Consider the following 17,887-nt stretch of genomic DNA (forward strand, 5'->3'; position numbering starts at 1 on the left):
TATGTCTTGTGATTTAAATTTTAAGCCTTGCGGTGGTTTAAATTTTAAAGACTAGTGTTTTAAATTTTAAATAATTGTGACTTAGATTTTAAAAGATTATGATTTATATTTTATATGGCTGTGGTTTAAATTTTAAGTTTAGTGGTTTAACTTTAAGTCTTATGGTTTAAATTTTTACAAGTCGCGGTTCAAATTTTAAGGCTTGTGGTTTAAATTTTAAAGAGTGATGATTTATATTTTAAGTTTTGTGGTTTACATTTTGAAGAGTTGTAGTTTAGATTTTAAGCCGTGGGGTTAAACTTTTAAAGAGTCGTAGTTTCGATTTTATGTCTTGAGGTTTATATTTTAAATGATTGTTGTTTACATTTTAAGATTTATGGTTTACATTTTAAGCCTTAATTTTTACATTTTAAAGAATAATTTTTTCTAATTTAACACATATAATATATATTACAATAATACTTAGAACTATTTGCTCAAATAAGGGTAATTTGGAAATCTCATGATAATATTGGGTAAAGTTTAACTAAATATATTAAGTGTCTAATTTTAGTTAACTACTCATAAAATTGAGTAATTTTCCACTTTTCCCAATTAAAATCTATATCCTTTAGACTTTTATCAATTTGATCTAGGGTGATCTAAAAATTGCAATAATTTGCTTTTTTTATTATTGTTTTGGAGAAATAATTTTTTAATACGGAGACGTGTTAAATTTATTGTTTCTAGAATCAACTTGCTTGCTAGGGCAATAATAATAATATCAAGACATTCATGCCAAAATCTTTATTTTTATAGTAAAAAATTTACAAATTAAATTAGTATATCACGCTAGCGTCAAGCATACTAAAAAAGAAGAAATTAAATGGCTTAATTGGGATCCACGTATGCTGTACTGTAGAGATCTCCTACTCTTCCAATTTATTTATATTAATTTCTTTATAAATAGTAATAAGGATTTATATTTTTTTTTTATTTTGTGTTTTGTATTATTATTTGTTTGGATGTTATGTTTTGACAAATTATATTTTAAATTTTATATTTTATAAAATGGTTCAAATAGAACTTAAACCTAATTTTTATCAAAGTATTTTCAATTGAAATCGAAAATAATTCACTGATTTAATAATTCAGAATAAAATAAAATAATTATGTTTAAAAAATGTATTATTATATTCAATTTTTCTTTTATCAAAATTAAATTTAAGAATTTATTTAAATTATTTTAAAAAATATAAAATCTAAAATTGAATTTTTTAAAACACATCATTTACAGAAATAATTAGAAAAAACACAAAGTTTTTTATAACCCTATGAATAATAATAAAAAAGCTTTCTTGTTTTGTAATTTTTCTTTAATCCTCATTTCTCCATTGAAAGGAGAAAGAAAGCTTTAACTTCGGTTGCGAGAGGTGCTGGACCATGGTATGGTACCATGCGCGGGGACCCGCCATTGGTGGGTTTTCGATAAGGGTAGCTTTCTAACAAGTTGAGAACAAATCAAATGCCTCCACGTGTCATCTTACGGATGACTTGTTTGACAGCGAAGGCAGAAAATTAAAACACACCATATAACTCCCTCCCTCCATTCCTTCTTCCCTTCCCTATCGTTTACTATCACCCTGTTATCCACAAAACTCCCAAAGTCACAACAGTCCGCCATTAAAGCAAAAACAGAGCCCCCCCAAAAGAGAACTTAGAAGGACAGAGACTTTGCATTAAATCGGTCAAGTATAGTTTTTTTCTGTATAATATTATTATTACTTTTATTAATATTATATATATGTATGTATAAATGTTAGGGTCTTGAAGAAGAAAGAGTTTGAGAACATGCTAGTAATGGAGAGTGTTGGTCTCGGTGCTCGGAACTTTGTGGCCGTGACGGTGTCGTTTTGGTCTGGTTCGAGGTTGAGAAGAGGAGGGTTAGTGAGGAAAAGAGCTCCTTTTTGTGGCTACGGTTTGTGCAGGCGTAGTTGTCTGCGAGTGATGGCCAATGCGGGGAGTGAGAGTTGCGTGGTGGTGAAACAAGGCTTTGCAGACGAAGAGGATTATATAAAAGGAGGTGGGTCTGAGCTGGTTTTCGTCCAAATGCAACAGAACAAGTCCATGGAGAAGCAGTCTAAGCTCTCTGACAAGGTTAAACACACACTCTTGCAGTGCTCTGTATTTTTTGGTTTAGGTACATTTGGTACTTAAAATGTTCAAAATTTTACATGTATCTATATAAAAAAAAAACATATTTTTATTATTATAATATGAGAGCGTTAACTGTTTTTTTAGTAGTGGTGTTTGAGTTTTGTTTGGTTCCGACATTAGGCGTTTTTTATTCCCATTTTAAAATTGGGGTTTTTCTCTAGGAATCATGTTGTAAAGCTTTATTTTTTTTATTAATTTTTTTGCAGCTTCCTGCAATTTCAATTGGTGATAAAATACTGGATTTGGTGGTGATAGGATGTGGTCCGGCGGGTCTTGCTCTAGCTGCGGAATCAGCTAAGTTTGGATTAAACGTTGGACTCATTGGACCAGATCTCCCTTTTACAAACAATTATGGTGTTTGGGAAGATGAATTCAAAGGTACCCTGATTTGTTTTTACTTTTATTTTTAAGAATCTAACTGTTTTTAATTTATTACTATTTAACATTGTTTTGGTTTGTAAAGACTTATTGATATCTCTTCCTCAACCAACTATTATGACAAAATTTACCTTATTACATTGTTTTTCTAGATTACACATTAACTCAAGATAAGCTACTCAGATAACATATTATATTACTGGTTTTCTTATTTTTATATTCTATTTTTTTTTTACTTTTGCTAGATGTTATAGATTTAATATATTAAAATATGCATTGTTTTCAGATCTCGGACTTGCAGGGTGTATTGAGCATGTATGGCCAGACACCATAGTTTATCTGGACAATAATGATCCTATTCTGATTGGTCGTGCTTATGGACGAGTTAGTCGTCATTTGCTTCACGAGGAACTGTTAAGAAGGTAAGACAATGCCTGTACAATGAAAAATCATTATACGTGCTAATGGTAACTTTATAGTGGAAAATGTGGAAATGGTATCCATAGATATGTAATACGTATTAATTTCCCCTAGGTGTGTGGAGTCAGGTGTTTCATATCTTAATTTAAGAGTTGAAAGCATTGTTGAAGCTACCAATGGTCATAGTCTCGTATTCTGTGAACAAGATATCGTTGTTCCTTGCAGGTATTCTCTTCTTTCATCATCATAAATGGAGACTTCAATATGGTTTATCATTACCTTCTTCCAATTCTAACATGGTTTTATAGGCTTGCTACTGTTGCATCAGGAGCTGCTTCAGGGAAACTATTGGAGTATGAGGTGGGTGGTCCAAAGGTTTCGGTGCAAACAGCTTACGGTGTGGAAGTTGAGGTAGAAACATTAGCCAAATAGTATTAAATATGGTGTTTCTTAGTTGTATTTGTCAAGTGTTACAGTCTATTTAAGAAATTTACCATATCATAAATGTTGATAACTTTTTGCTCTTCTTTTCTGCAACTGTGTAAAAGCTATTATTGGTTATTCATCAATGGTTTTTCTCTAACTACCAAGTTAGATGATAAGCTGTTACTACTGTTGTTAAATACTGGGAATTCTTTGTAAGCTGCAAAATTACTAAATATCTATCTAATAACTTCTATTAATTCTCTATGTTCCTAAAAACAATTCAGGTTGAAAACAATCCATATGATCCCAGCTTGATGGTTTTCATGGACTATAGGGACCACTTGAAGCAAAAAGCTCCAAGTATAGATGAAGAATACCCAACATTTCTTTATGTGATGCCCATGTCTCCAACAAGAGTCTTCTTTGAGGTTCCTCCAGTTGACATCATTAGTTTTGCCATGTTATGTTATTCTTCACCATTATCATTGAAAGAGTTTTACATCATTTTTTTTTTCCTTTCTCAGGAGACTTGTTTGGCTTCCAAAGATGCCATGCCTTTTGATTTACTAAAGAACAAACTCTTATCAAGGTTAAAGACGATGGGAATCCAAATTTTGAAAACTCATGAAGAGGTAGGTACCCTTTTGCATGGCCAAGCTTTGCTGTTTACCATTTTTGCCCTTTCCTTTTTATGGTATAAGAAATTAAAATGCATTGAACAACAACATTGTTTAATCCAGGAATGGTCTTATATTCCAGTCGGCGGATCCTTACCCAATACTGAGCAAAAAAATCTTGCATTTGGTGCCGCTGCCAGCATGGTGCATCCAGCCACAGGTAGTAAACTTTGAATGTTGGTGTAACTTCCATTTTTTCCAAAGTAATAAAAGAAAAGAAATCTGAATGCCTTTCCTAGTACTTGTTTCTTTTAAAAACAGGCTATTCGGTTGTGAGATCTTTGTCTGAAGCTCCAAAATATGCTTCTGTAATAGCAAATATTTTGAAGCAGGGCCATTCCGAGGGCCTTGTAAGCCGCGAAAGAAGTACTAAGAATATCTCCATGCAGGGTAACAAGACTACTAGACTCTTTACTGGTTGACTTGTGATTGTACATTGGAATTTTCTTATTAGTATGTTCTTTTTTTCCCCAGCTTGGAATACACTTTGGCCACAAGAAAGAAAACGCCAAAGGGCCTTCTTCCTATTTGGGTTAGCCCTCATTTTGCAGCTGGACATCGAAGGCATAAGAACATTCTTTCGCACTTTCTTCAGATTACCTGATTGGTATGATCAAATACAAGCTTTTTCTTTATTCACTTATATGATCTTGTATACAAATGAGAATTCATATAAGAGTGATTCTACAGAGCAAACTTTGGTTGCTTTTCAAATGGTGGGTGGGTTAATTCTCTCACTCTCATTTTTCAGGATGTGGCAGGGTTTTCTAGGCTCTACTCTCTCCTCAGCTGACCTTGCAGTGTTTGCATTGTACATGTTTGTAATAGCACCAAATAATTTGAGAATGTCCCTTATCAAACATCTAATGTCTGATCCAACAGGAGCAACCATGATAAGAACTTATCTCAGTATATAGCTTGTAATCGTTAATTATTAGACTGCCCACTTGTCACTTTTGAGGGTTACTAGGTCTATGTGTAGATATATGTATACATACAAGTCCATTGTATTTTGTGGCCTCAACAATAATGTTCTGATTTCTTTTCCAGTCCCAGAAAAAGATTAGCTACGGATAAATGTCTCTCTATACTGTGTTTTGTTCTAAGTTATAAAAGCTGGACCTTAAAAGCAGTACAATTTAACCATCAGGAGAAGCTTGTTTTGACCATTTTACTGTAACCAAACTAAATTCACACAATACTTCTTGACAAAGAAGAGGAAAATTTAAAAATGCATTATACGTCATACTAACTAGAAGGAAGAAGAAGAAATAAGAGGATCAAGTTTGACTTAATAGCTCAATAATGATGTAAATTTGAGAAAATTCAGAAGTGGCGGCCACATTATATTGTATATAACTTGGGAACTTTCCCACAAATATCCCTTATTTTTATATTTAGTATTCAAAATTTTAATATGGGTTTATATTTTTTTGGACCTGTATTTTGTTCTATTACCTGTTTGGACTTTGTGTTTTGACAAATTATTTTTTGGACCCTATGTTTTGTAAAATGGTTAAAATAGAACCCTAAATTCAATTTTGATGAAAAAAAAAATAAATATAACAACACTGTTTTTAAGCAGAATGATTTTATTTTTGTTCTGAATTGTTAGTTTGGTAAATTATTTGTGATTTTAGTTGAGAAAACATTGACCAAAATCGGGTTTAGGGTTCTATTTTAACAATTTTACAAAACATAGGTTCCAAAAAGTAATTTGTCAAAACACAGGGTCCAAACAGCTAATGAGACAAAACACAGGGTCCAAAAATGAATAAACCCTTTTAATATAACTAAAATATATAAACTGAATTTTGTCGGCATATTAAATTGTAGTCGCATACGGTTGTATCCGATTATTTTAGCAACCTAAAGTAATTCATATGTATACATAGTAGAGCTGCACATTGGGTGGATTGGTTGGGTTTAGGTTAGTCGTGTTCGGGTCTGGGTTTGTTGGGTTTCGGGTGAGAGAATGTAATACCGAACCCGCCCGCTAGGAGAACCTTGGGTTCAGGTTGTGTCGTGTTCGGGGGTGGGGGGGGGTGGGGGGAAGAAGTGTAACCGAACCCGATCGAAATAGACTCGGGTGGGATCGGGTTCGGGCTGGGTTTAGGTGGGCCCTTTACTTGTTTTTATTTTTTTTTCCTTGTAAAATTAGACTATTAACCCTTTTTTTTTTTTTTACAGTTGGGTTAATTTATAAAACTATTGAGTATTTACTTGACTATGACCAGAGAGTATTGATTATTGGCTATTCCAATTCACACAATTCAATTCACAAAATATAAAACTAACATGAAACATCCAAGTTCTAACTCTAACCAAAAACAAAAATCCATAATTTCCAAAGTACTTAATTAAAATTATAAAGTCCATACCAACCATAGTCCAAAAATCCAAATTCAAAGTCCTTAACAAAAGTTACTAAACTACTAAAAACTTAAAAAGTCCACAAAATGTCCAAAGTCCAAAGAAAGAAATTTCCAAAAACATGTCATATGAGGATGTCATCTTCATTCATTCAGTTCTTTGTGCAACATATGAGGCTGTAGATGGAGCATTAATAGAATCAAAAGGCGAAGGTGAAGTAGAAACATTTTCACTAGCACTAGCAGCAGCAGTATCACCACCTGTGATCTCTCCAATATATCAATAAATTCCATATATTATATACTTCCATAAATATGATTCAAACAATAATTAATTTCAACTAAAATACCAAATAAAAGTTTGTTTAACAACTTACTAAACTCAAGAATCTCTAATGTCTTTAGCACTTCTACTTCATCCATGTACTCTTGAACAATGATTGATTGATGCGAACTGCTCCACCATTTGTTGAGACATAATAAACATTCAACCATTTCCGGTATGGCTAACACATCGCGAGCAATGGTTGACAAGATCTTGTACTTGGATGCATTTCCGGCCCATCATTTCAAAATGTCAAAGATGTCACCCTCAATCATAGGTTCAACATCCCTAGTTAGATACCTATCAACCTCATTCTTTGTCTTACAACCATCTTCCTCTTTCCTTTGTTGTACAAACTCATCATGCAACGAACCATACTTCTTCAAACTAGAAGTAGAATTGAATGAGGAAGAGGAATCCATTAGGCTGAGGCTGAGGCTGAAGTAATGTAGAACCCCCACCACCATACAAATCAAACAGTGATCGTAATGTTTGTTCTACCTCATTAACCATCTAAGTGCATGTCAGTGGACCATAAAAAGCTTTGAAGCATTAGTTGAGATACTTGAGCTTGTATCTTGGGTCAAGAACCAAGGCAATTATAAGGGCCTCGTTACATTCCTCAATCTTTCCCCAGTATTTGTCATATTTCACTTTCATGCTCTATGCCATACTCGCTAACAATGTGTCATCCTCCTCAACTGCCATTCTATACAAAGTGCATTGCATATTACATATTTCAAGAAAGTACTTGTCTGCCGTAACATAGGCCACTAAACCTTGTCTCCTCGTAGAAAGTCTCCAAAAACTTCACAAAGACTGTTGCATTCTCCCAGTCCATTTCAGTAGGCGACTCCTCCTTTTTCTTTCCATCTTTGTCAACCTCATCAAAATACTTCAAGAAATTTTCATTTGACATTAAACTTTCAAATGCCTTTTGAAATTTTAATGCACAATTAAGCATAAGATATGTAGAGTTCCACCTCGTCTGGACATCTAAAGATAGAAGTCATTTGCATTCAATTCCTTCTTCTATGACAACTTCTTTAAACCTTTTGAGCCTAGCGGGAGAAGACCTAACATATCTTACAACATATCTTACAGGAGGGCCATAATTGATTTATTATGCAATTACGTGATTAAATGCATGATTATATGATGATATGATGATAATTGCATATCTATATATTTATGTGCATGTTTGTGATTTATGGATGAGACCACATTATTATGTGGATATGTTTGAGCTATTCGGCATGAGACAATTCTAGAACGCAAGTTAACGGTTTGGTCCTAACGGGATTAATTTCCAGGCTCGGGGTAAGTCTGGGGGTAATTTGATGCTTAGTACATTACCGTGAATGAATGGGTAATGTGATATGATTTAATCATTATTTGAGAATATTGGGAATAATAGGAATTGGAGGACGTTAATTATAATTAACGGGATTAGTTGGAAATGACAATTTTACCCTTGCTAGCCTTGAAAATAATTAATTGACCCTAGGGGCATTTTGGTCTTTTGACCATGGGATAGACTTGGATGGCTGGTTGTAGAAGGTTTAGGCAGCCAAAAAAGAGTAGCTCTCTTCCTCTTCCACGATCATTTTCTTCTTCTTCTTCTTCTTCTCGGTTGGAATTTTGAAGCAAGATTGAGGATTCAAGCTAGGGAATTAAAGCTTAAGGGTATAGGCTAGTGATCAGCCATTGAAGAGGATTCAAACCTGTGTTTAAGTTAAGATTTTAGCCATAGTTTCTGGTTTTGCTCTGTTTTAAGGTTAGTTCTTTAGCTTGACGTTTTGGTCATGGATTTGGATATGTGTTGTTGTTTTGGGTGGTTTAAAGCTTAGGATTTGTTGTTAAATTGGTGTATATATTGTGTTGATGCTTGGGTGTGATGTTGGGATTTAATTGATGAAGGTTTAGGCTGGTTTGAATTGAGAAATGGGCAGGGGAGCTGGGTTTGCTGGGTTAAGTCACGATCGAGTTTATGCAAGTCACGACCTGGACCCAAGCCAGAGCCTCCCCTGAGATCTGTTAAGCAGGCGCGCTGCGACCCACTAGGCCAAGTCGCGGCCCGCCGCTTCCTTTTGTGCCAGGAGGGGTTTTTCAAGGGTTTTAAGCACGGTTTTCATTTCCTAAGGCTCAGGATCGAATCTACTAACCATTTTAGTACGATTTGAGGTCCCGGGAGTAGGGTCCATGAATCTTTTATTATCTATTTTTATTGATGGGATTTCATATTTGGTTATGAATAGGTGAGCGCTAAGGGACTTAAGGACCGATCGTTCTCAAAGCTCGTTCTTTTATTATTATTTCACGCTCGAACCAGAGGTAAGAAAACTGCACCCAGTATGTAAGATGCATGGTTATTGATGAAGCATGTCGAGTGCTCTATATATGGACATTGATTACATAGTAAATGCATAGCAGCTTTGCTTATCTATGTATGGCACTGGCTTATTAGTTAGAGAACGACAATGATGTTCAGTATTGATCGTGAAGCTGTGACTTATCAGTCAAGTTCAGCGGTGATATTGAGCACCAGCCGTATGGTATTGGCTTAAGAGTCAAGAACGACATTAATGTGTATAACACAGGCCGAAATGATTGGATCTAATCAACATGAGCATGAAATGCTTGACCGACCCCCAAGGTTGAAGAAAACTAAAGCGCTTGTCTAGTCTAAAGGCTAGTTACGTAGAGTCAGGTCCAAAAGGCTCAGGTGACTGAATGTCACATGGCTTAGGGAGCGGATCCCCAAAGACAGACTTATTAGTCATCTATTCAGAGTGTGACTCATTAGTCACTTATCTGATTAGGGTGCGGAGTCCCAGAGTGTGACTCACTATCTGATTAGGGCTGCAAGCCCCATAATGATTACCAGAATCATTTATTGATATTACATACATGCAGTAATAAGTTTTCTTGCTGAGCCTTGGCTCACGGGTGCTATATGGTGCAGGTAAAGGGAAAGAAAAGCTCACCCAACTTTGAGTGGAGAGCATAGGTGGCGATGTGTACATATGCGGCCGCTTAACCACCATGGTCAAGGTGTTTCTCAGAGGAACTAGGGTTTAACCCTATTTTTGTCGCTTAGTTCGGCAGGTTGTAATTTTTATACTGTAATGACCATTTTGGATTGTAAATAACTTTGTAAACACTTTTATGGGCCCATGTACAATTTAGTGTTTTAAATAAAATATATATCCATTCATTTTAATCAAGATTTTCACGCTGGCCTATTAATAACACCTAGATGCACGTTTATAACCAAATGACTCGTTTAGTGAGTTAAGCACTGTTTAAAGTCCATAGTAATGGTCTTGGAGTAACTAGGGCATTGAAACTTGGTATCATAGCGTGCCAAGGTTTAGGGTTCCTGTGGTCTAGCTGGTCATGTACACTCGCCACTAAAGACAAGCTCGACTCATGGTTTGATAACTATTTATGTGGTTATGTGTTTAACTGCTTAAATAGAATATAACTACTTTACCTGTCTACATAAGATACATTAATAAGGTTGGGCTTGCTTATTTGCATTGTCAATTATCAATTGTTAATTGCTAAATGCTAATTGTTAAATGTTATGATTATGAATCAATATGTTTATCTGTATGATTATGGAACATGGATGAGTATATGCTTGATCTTGGACCGTGAGGCGGCAAGAGGTTTAGTTATCACTACCTAACTGGCCGCATTGACTATTGCAGCAAGGTTTAAGTTGATAATATGCTTCCAAGGCAGATAGATTCATCAACTGGCTAGGAAGATCAGGGCCATAATGACAGGCAGGGCCAGGAGAATGACCAGAGTCAGATTCCTCAGCCAGCTCCTGATAACTGGCAGCAGTTGTTTGTTGATTTACATGCCAGAATTATGAGGTAGGAAGACGAAATCCGCCTCCTGAGACAACAACAGGTTCCTGCAGGGAAATTTTTACCAGAGGCACCATCTGTAGCGGTGCCATCAGTTGAGCAACTGCCTGAGGCTGGAAGTAAATGGGAACTTCTTTATGAAAGATTCAGAAAATAACAACCTCCAGTTTTTGAGGGCAGTGTAGATCCAGCTAAGGCTGAGCAATGGATGAGCATGGTTACCACCATCCTTGACTTTATGAGGGTGTCTGGTAATGAGAGGGTGGCTTGTGCCACATATATGTTTCAAGAGGATGCCCAAATTTGGTGGGAAGTGATATCCCAAACCAGAAATGTCAATGCCCTGAGTTGGGAAGAGTTTCAGACTCTGTCCAATGAGAACTACTACAACGATGCCATCAGGGTTGCAAAGGCTGAAGAGTTCAACATATTACTTCAGAGGAGTTTGTCAGTGACTGAATATGCTTTGAAGTTTGACAGATTGGCAAAGTTTGCCATGGAACTGGTGCCCACTGATGTGACCAGGAGGGAGAGGTCTACCCAGGGGCTACATCCTAGTGATAACTCTACAAAATAGAGTTATTTTACCACATTTTTATGCTAATTGTTGCTTAGTATTTGAGTTTTTAAGTAATTTATTAAGTTTTTAAGTAATTTTGAATTTATTAGGTTTATTTTAATTTTATAGATTTTTGTGTATTTTTGTAGTTATATTGTACACCCTGATATTCAGCCCGAGTCTTTTATGCAGCTCGAGTATAGCTGGCTATCTAAGAACAATTCTAAGGGACCCACAAGTTGATATCTCCTTGGCGGAGGCAGTGCGACCCCCCAGATAATAACACGAGCTGAGGACACGAAACATTAAAGTACGAGGTGGAGATGGATATAACTTACAGCCTCATGGACACGAGCTGGCATTATGCTCAGGTCGGAGTCCTCTGACCACCTGTCACGCCCACGAGTTTATTAAGATGGATACGTTATATATAAATGTGTGGGGTCAGACATCGCATGTCCATTTATCCCTGAATTCTCGGACACATAATATAAACGTGCGTAATCAGACATCACGTGTCTGATTATGCCAGGCGGCCCATGATCATTTTTACCTAATGATTAGACCTTACCTTAAGATATATTGTAATATTCATCATTTGTAGAAGACAGGTCACAAAAAGGGATGTATATTCACGTGACAACCCCCAACACCTATCCTGGGATGGTTCTTCTATAAATACCAAGACCTTGGATAGAAAAGAGGTTGGGTTTTCTTTGTGTAATGCAAATATTCTGTCAAAATATAGAGAGACATACAACAATAATATCGACTCGTGGACTAGGGGAATTTTAACCTCCGAACCACGTAAAAAGGAACGAATGTTCTTACTATATCATTCTAAGCATCCTTAAGAGTTATCATTCTTGTTACAGTTTACCCTTAAGCACTAGTTTATTCCAGCTAATTTTCGTAATACATTGTTGGCGAAAAACCTCGTCAACAGTTTGGTGCTTTCATTGAGAGCTGCGAATTAGTGTCGTTGAAAAAGATTCAGGAAAAAGTTCATCATGGTGGTCACTCGTTCAAGGCATGGTAATGAAATGGATCAACATGGTGGGCAGGAGGCTCACCATACCGCTGTTTCTGACGAACAAAACCTGGAGATCCAGCAGCCGATGGGCCACGGCGACACCGGAAGTTTAGCACCTCTACCGGCAAATCCGAACCCAGGTTACTTGACTGTGGTGGAGTTGGAAAACATGCAGTTGATGAGCCATCTAGCAAAAGCAAACAAATAAATCGAGGAAGTCTTGGCTCGGTTACCCCCTCTTGCAACCGACGTTAACGTCGGAAATAGGCAAGGCGGAACTCGTAAGTCCCGCCGAGATAGTCGACCTAGGCCCAGTCGGTCGGTTAGAACCTCAACTCCAAGTTCTACGCCCGTTTCACACAATCACCAAGAAACCCCGTTTGGTGGCTTTCCTAGAGATCATCAACGAGCCAGCAGGTTGGTCAGAACCTCGACTCTGAGTTCGGCGTCACCGTCAAATGACCATGGCCACCCACACAGACGGTCAAGGACAAACTCGCAAAGACGACATGTCCCAACCGACTTCCCTGTACCGCGATCAGATCACCAGGCTCAAAGAACCAGGTATGGTGGAGTAGAGCGATTGCAAGCTAACTTGGTCCGGCCTGATGGGACGAGGATTGCCTTATCAATCAGACATCCTCCGTCACCGATAAGGCACCCGTCCCCACCTCGTTCAGCTCGAGATGTTCCAACCTACGGAAACAGCAGGAGGAATCCTCCTCCCGCTGCCCCTGCTCATGTCCTACAGGCACGCGGGAATATCCCAGATCCTCATCCTCGGCCGCAAGCTCTGAGTTTTTCTAACGGAAGCTATTGGATGGAGGGCCATCAAAGTGTTGGTCCAGCGCGGATTTGAGGAATCAGTTGAGTTCGGCTCAAAACCCTCGAGTTGATCGCCATACCGATCTTCGAGATCACCTAAATTCACAAAGAACCAATTCAGCTCGCGGTGCAGTCCGTGACACTCACCACGAGGTAAGTCCTTCTGAAGTGCGTGATAACGGGAACGCCCCATCGAACCAAGCTCGAACTTAGAGGGACAATAACCCGTAAAACGCGTACGGTCGAGTGAGAGCTGTTGAACAGCCCCAGGGAACCAAGGACCCAACCCTCAAGAGGTTGGCCCAGATGGAGGAGCTGATGAAGAAACTCCTATCAGAGAAGGAAAAAGATGAATATGACTCAGGGGATGAGCTCGAGCTTTTCACTCCCAACATCGCTGCAACGCCATACCCGCCAAGCTTCAGGATGCCTAATTTATCAAAATTCGATGGAGATGGAGATCCATCTGACCACTTAGGGATATTCAATACCCTAATGATGGCCGATAACATCGGACCCGAGTTAAGTTGCTTGGTATTCCCTTCGACTCTGGTCGGTCCCGCTAGACAATGGTTCAAGCAATACAAAAAGCATTCTATCAGCTCGTGGAAGAGCTTCTCCACCGACTTTAAGAGGGCGTTCCGGGCTTCGCAGACAGCTCGGATAAAGGCAGACTCCCTGGTAAACATAAAGCAGCAGCTTGGGGAGCCTTTGAAAGCTTACTTGAGTAGGTTCGCCAATATCTCGGCGCGAGCTAGAGACGCAGATGAAAGCTCTAGGCTTATGGAAAGAAATCCAGAGAAAGGGCGTCAACATAGTGGATGAGTTCCTAAATAGGGCTCAGAGATGGATCAACCTGGAAGAGGCACGAGCTTCAGTCGCAGGAACTAGCCAAGTCCCTGCCCAGCCCGTTGGAGCGATAACGGACGTTGCAGCTACGGCTCAAACTGTTACCCAGAATAACCAAGGGGGAGGAAGCAAGAGGAAGGGAAATGGCGAAGGCGGCCAGAATGGTTCAAAGAAAAATAAGCCCGTGGAGAAATTCAAACCAATCTACCCGACTTAGGCCGACCTCACGGATACAAGAGAGCGCATCTTCTTGGCGAACTCTGCTCGCCTTCCGTGGAAGAAGACGGAGCCTCTAAAAAATCAAAGGGTTAAGAGAGACCCTTCAAAATTTTGTCGATTCCATAATGACATCGGTCATAACACTGATGACTGTAGGCATTTGAAGGATGAGATCGAGATGCTCATCAGGGCCGGGCCCCTAGCTCAGTATGCCCGGAATCGAATCACTCCTAATCAGCTCGCTGGGCAAAACAGTCAATCAGCTCCGGAAGCCCCCGCAAATCAGACTGGAGCCCAGGTGAGTCAGGACACCCCTCCTCCGATAATAGGAGGAGAAATAACCACCATCTTTGGAGGCCCTCATCTGGAAGGCACGAGCAGAAATGCCCAGAAGAGGTATGTAAATTAGCTGAGGTCTCACAATGGAGTTGAGTTCATCTTAGAGCAGCGTTTTTCTAAACAACAATGATTGGAGAAACAACCGATCAGTTTTACTGAAGAAGACGCTAGTCATGTCTAGTTCCCGCATAACGACCCTCTAGTCATAACCGTCCAGCTCGCAAATCGGAGAGTTAGGCGGACCTTGGTCGATAACTGGAGTTCTGTGAACCTGCTATTTAGGTCCACATTGGAGAAAATGGGATTGTTTATAGCTGAACTAAAGGCGACCTCCATGATGTTGTATGGGTTTTTCGGAGAAGGTTCGACAGCTATCAGAACGATCGAATTTGTGATAACCCTGGGCGAGGAACCACGAACTGTCTCCAAGCTGCTCGAGTTTGTGGTCGTGGATTGTCCGACAGCATACAACGCAATCTTGGGTAGGCCCACGCTGATGGCATTCGAAGCCATAACTTTCGTCCGCCACCTCGTGATAAAATTCCCTTCATCCACGAAAATATGTACTGTCTGAGGTGATCAGCTCATTCCTAGGGAATGCTATAGCATTTCCATGAAGGGAAAATCACAACCTGGGCAGCAGACGATGGCCGTGCAGGATCGAGGTGAGGAATCCCAGGAAGTCAGAGCTAATCCTGGGATGAAAGAACCTCAGCAAGTCAGTTGTAGGGTAACCACCCCGAATGAGGATATTGATCCCCGAATGGGTGAAGATAGATCCGAGCTCCAGGCTATTGAAGACCTCGAAGAAGTAAACATTGATCCCAAAGATGCTTCGAGGGTCGTTAAGCTCGGGAAAAATCTTGACGCCGAAAGAAAGGCGGAGCTGGTAACATTTTTACAAGAAAATCTAGATGTTTTCGCTTGGTCCCATGAAGACATGATAGGAATCAGCCCAAGTGTCATCATGCATACACTAAATTTTGGACAAAAGCATGCCTGCGAAATCCCAGAAATAGAGGCGCCTGTGTACAACCTGAGCTAAAGCACTGGAGGAAGAAGTAGCTAGGCTTTTGAAGTGCGGCTTTATCCGCGAGGCTAAGTATCCGATCTGGGTTGCCAATCCTGTCCTGGTCCCAAAGCCAAATGGGAAATGGCGAACTTGCATCGATTTCTTCGATCTAAACAAAGCCTGTCCCAAGGATTGCTTCCCCTTGCCAAGGATTGACCAGTTGGTGGACGCCACCGTAGGGCATGAGATCATGTCCTTCATGGATGCGTACTCTGGATATAACCAGATTTCCATGAACCCTGCAGGCCAGGAACATACTAGCTTCATGACTCCAACCAACGTGTATAGTTATAAAGTCATGCCCTTCGGGCTGGAAAACGCTGGGGCGACCTACCAGAGGTTGGTCAACAGAATGTTCGCTGATTAGATCGGGAAAAACATGGAAGTGTATGTTGATGATATGTTGGCCAAGTCAAAGACTGCCAATAACCATGTCTCCGATCTGAAGGAATGTTTTGGAATTCTAAGGAAGTATAGTATGAGCCTATGAGGCTAAACCCCCAGAAATGTACTTTCGGAGTGGCGTTGGGAAAGTTTATGGGATTCATAGTCAACACCAGGGGGATAGAGGCGAACCCTGACAAAATCAGATTGCTGCTAGAGATGCCTTCACCCAGGTCACATAAAGATGTCCAGAGTTTGACAGGAAGGGTGGCGGCCCTTAATCGGTTTATTTCTAAATCCACCACAAATGTTTGCCATTCTACAACCTGCATCGGGGGAACAAAAAGTTTGAATGGATTGAGGAGTGCGAGCAGGCTTTCATCGACCTAAAGACACATTTGGCCGAGCCACCAGTGTTATCTAAACCAACAGCAGGTGTAATGCCCCGACATCCCTAATGCAGTTTAGTGGCTGGATATCAAGTAGCGGTTTAGTCATAACGGGATTAAGTTCGAGGCTCGGGGTGAGTCTTGGGATGTTTTAATGATTAGAGCGTTGCCGGGAATAAAAGGGTAACAGGATTTGAATTATTGGTATTTGAGAATATCGAGAATAGCGGGAATTGGAGAGCGTTAATTATGATTAACGAAATAGGTTGGAAATGGCGATTTTACCCTTAGGGAGACTTTAGAAGCTTTAAATGACCTAGGGGTATTAAGGTCATTTGGCTTGGGATATATATGTTTTTGGTTGGCTGTAGAAACATATAGAACAAAAATAGAGCCTCACTTCTTCTTCATGTACATCACATTCTCTCTATCTTCCTTTGAAGTTTTTGGTCCCAAATTGAAGAATCAAGCTAGGAAATCAAAGCTTGGGGGTTATAGACTTAGTTCATCTATTGAGGAGGATTCAAACCAGCTTGAGGTAAGAAATTGTCCATGAATTTTAAGCTATACTCTGTTTTTCTTTATAGTTTTGATGTGGATAGTTGGGAATTAAGGGGTGTTTTTGTGTAAAATTGATTGGGTTTTGATGAGGGTGTGATGTAGATGAAGTTTAGGGGTTGAATTGGATGTTTTGGTAAGATTTTGGATTGGTTTGGAAGGTTGGTTTCAAGGGGAATCGCAAGGCGAGAAAACAGAGGTGTTGCTGGTCTGAAGTTGGCGCAGCAGCGCTAGGCAGGGCAGAGAGTTGGGCCTCTCTGACTTGGAAATAGCGCCTCAGCGCCATTTAATAGGGCTGCAGCGCTGGTCCATTTTCCAGCAAGCCTATTTTAGGGATCGGAATGACTTTTAAGGCTCGGGGTTTGGTTCCTTTGCCCCGTTTGAGTATATTAAGATTCCCGAGAGTGCGGGATTGATCCCGGGAGTGTGGTTTTAGATTGTGAACCATTTATTGATTTACTTTATTAATGGATTATAATTGGTTATGATTAGGTAACCGCTAAGGAATCTAAAGGTTGATCGTTCTCAAGGGTCGTTCTTATATTATTTCTCGCTCGAACCTGAGGTAAGAAAACTGCACCCCATATGTGATATGCATGGTTATTCATGAGGCATGTTGAATGTTTAATTGTGGACATGGATTGACTATTGAATGCTTAGCAAATCTTGCTCACTTGTGCATGGTACTAACTGAATAGTCAGAATTGACAAAGGTGTCAGTATCAACTGTGAAGCAGTGACTCATTAGTCAAGTTCGGCAGTGGTACTGGGCACTGGTCACACAGTGCTGACTCATAAGTCAGGAACGGCCTTAGCATGATCAACGCAAGCCAATAAAGATTAGATCTAATCGATATCTGCATTGGATGACTCAAAGAGCATTAATGCCGGACCGACCTCAAGTTCGATGAAAACTAAAAAACGCTTGTGTGACTTACCCATCAGTCACTCAACTGTTAAGTTTTGAGACTTACCCATCAGTCTC

At 39.4% G+C, this 17,887-nt stretch overlaps 1 protein-coding gene across 2 annotated transcripts; it reads left to right on the top strand.

Moving 5' to 3' along the window:
• Positions 1 to 1,595: 1,595 nt before the first annotated feature.
• On the top strand, positions 1,596 to 5,167 carry LOC133797247 (lycopene epsilon cyclase, chloroplastic). Of its 2 annotated transcripts, XM_062235089.1 has the most exons (11): positions 1,598 to 2,136; positions 2,403 to 2,574; positions 2,861 to 2,996; positions 3,109 to 3,219; positions 3,303 to 3,405; positions 3,705 to 3,848; positions 3,945 to 4,052; positions 4,161 to 4,257; positions 4,359 to 4,487; positions 4,572 to 4,704; positions 4,849 to 5,167. In XM_062235089.1, exons 1-11 carry the CDS (start codon positions 1,831 to 1,833, stop codon positions 5,012 to 5,014), a joined length of 1,605 nt encoding a protein of 534 aa, XP_062091073.1. In that variant the 5' UTR covers positions 1,598 to 1,830; the 3' UTR covers positions 5,015 to 5,167. The 2 variants fall into 2 exon arrangements, 1 of the variants encoding a protein (XP_062091073.1); XR_009875623.1 differs by lacking the exon at positions 4,849 to 5,167 and having other exon boundaries at positions 1,596 to 2,136; positions 4,180 to 4,257.
• The last annotated feature ends 12,720 nt before the right edge of the window (positions 5,168 to 17,887 follow it).

The sequence above is a fragment of the Humulus lupulus genome, chromosome 8, assembly GCF_963169125.1.
Source record: "Humulus lupulus chromosome 8, drHumLupu1.1, whole genome shotgun sequence".
Taxonomy (NCBI): Eukaryota; Viridiplantae; Streptophyta; class Magnoliopsida; order Rosales; family Cannabaceae; genus Humulus; species Humulus lupulus.

Excerpts from the sequence above, each read along its gene's own strand:
- LOC133797247 (XM_062235089.1), top strand. The coding sequence starts at position 1,831 with ATGCTAGTAATGGAGAGTGTTGGTCTCGGTGCTCGGAACTTTGTGGCC. Across the intron at positions 2,997-3,108 it reads CACGAGGAACTGTTAAGAAG|GTGTGTGGAGTCAGGTGTTT; the intron begins GTAAGACAATGC and ends AATTTCCCCTAG. Across the intron at positions 3,849-3,944 it reads CAACAAGAGTCTTCTTTGAG|GAGACTTGTTTGGCTTCCAA; the intron begins GTTCCTCCAGTT and ends TTCCTTTCTCAG.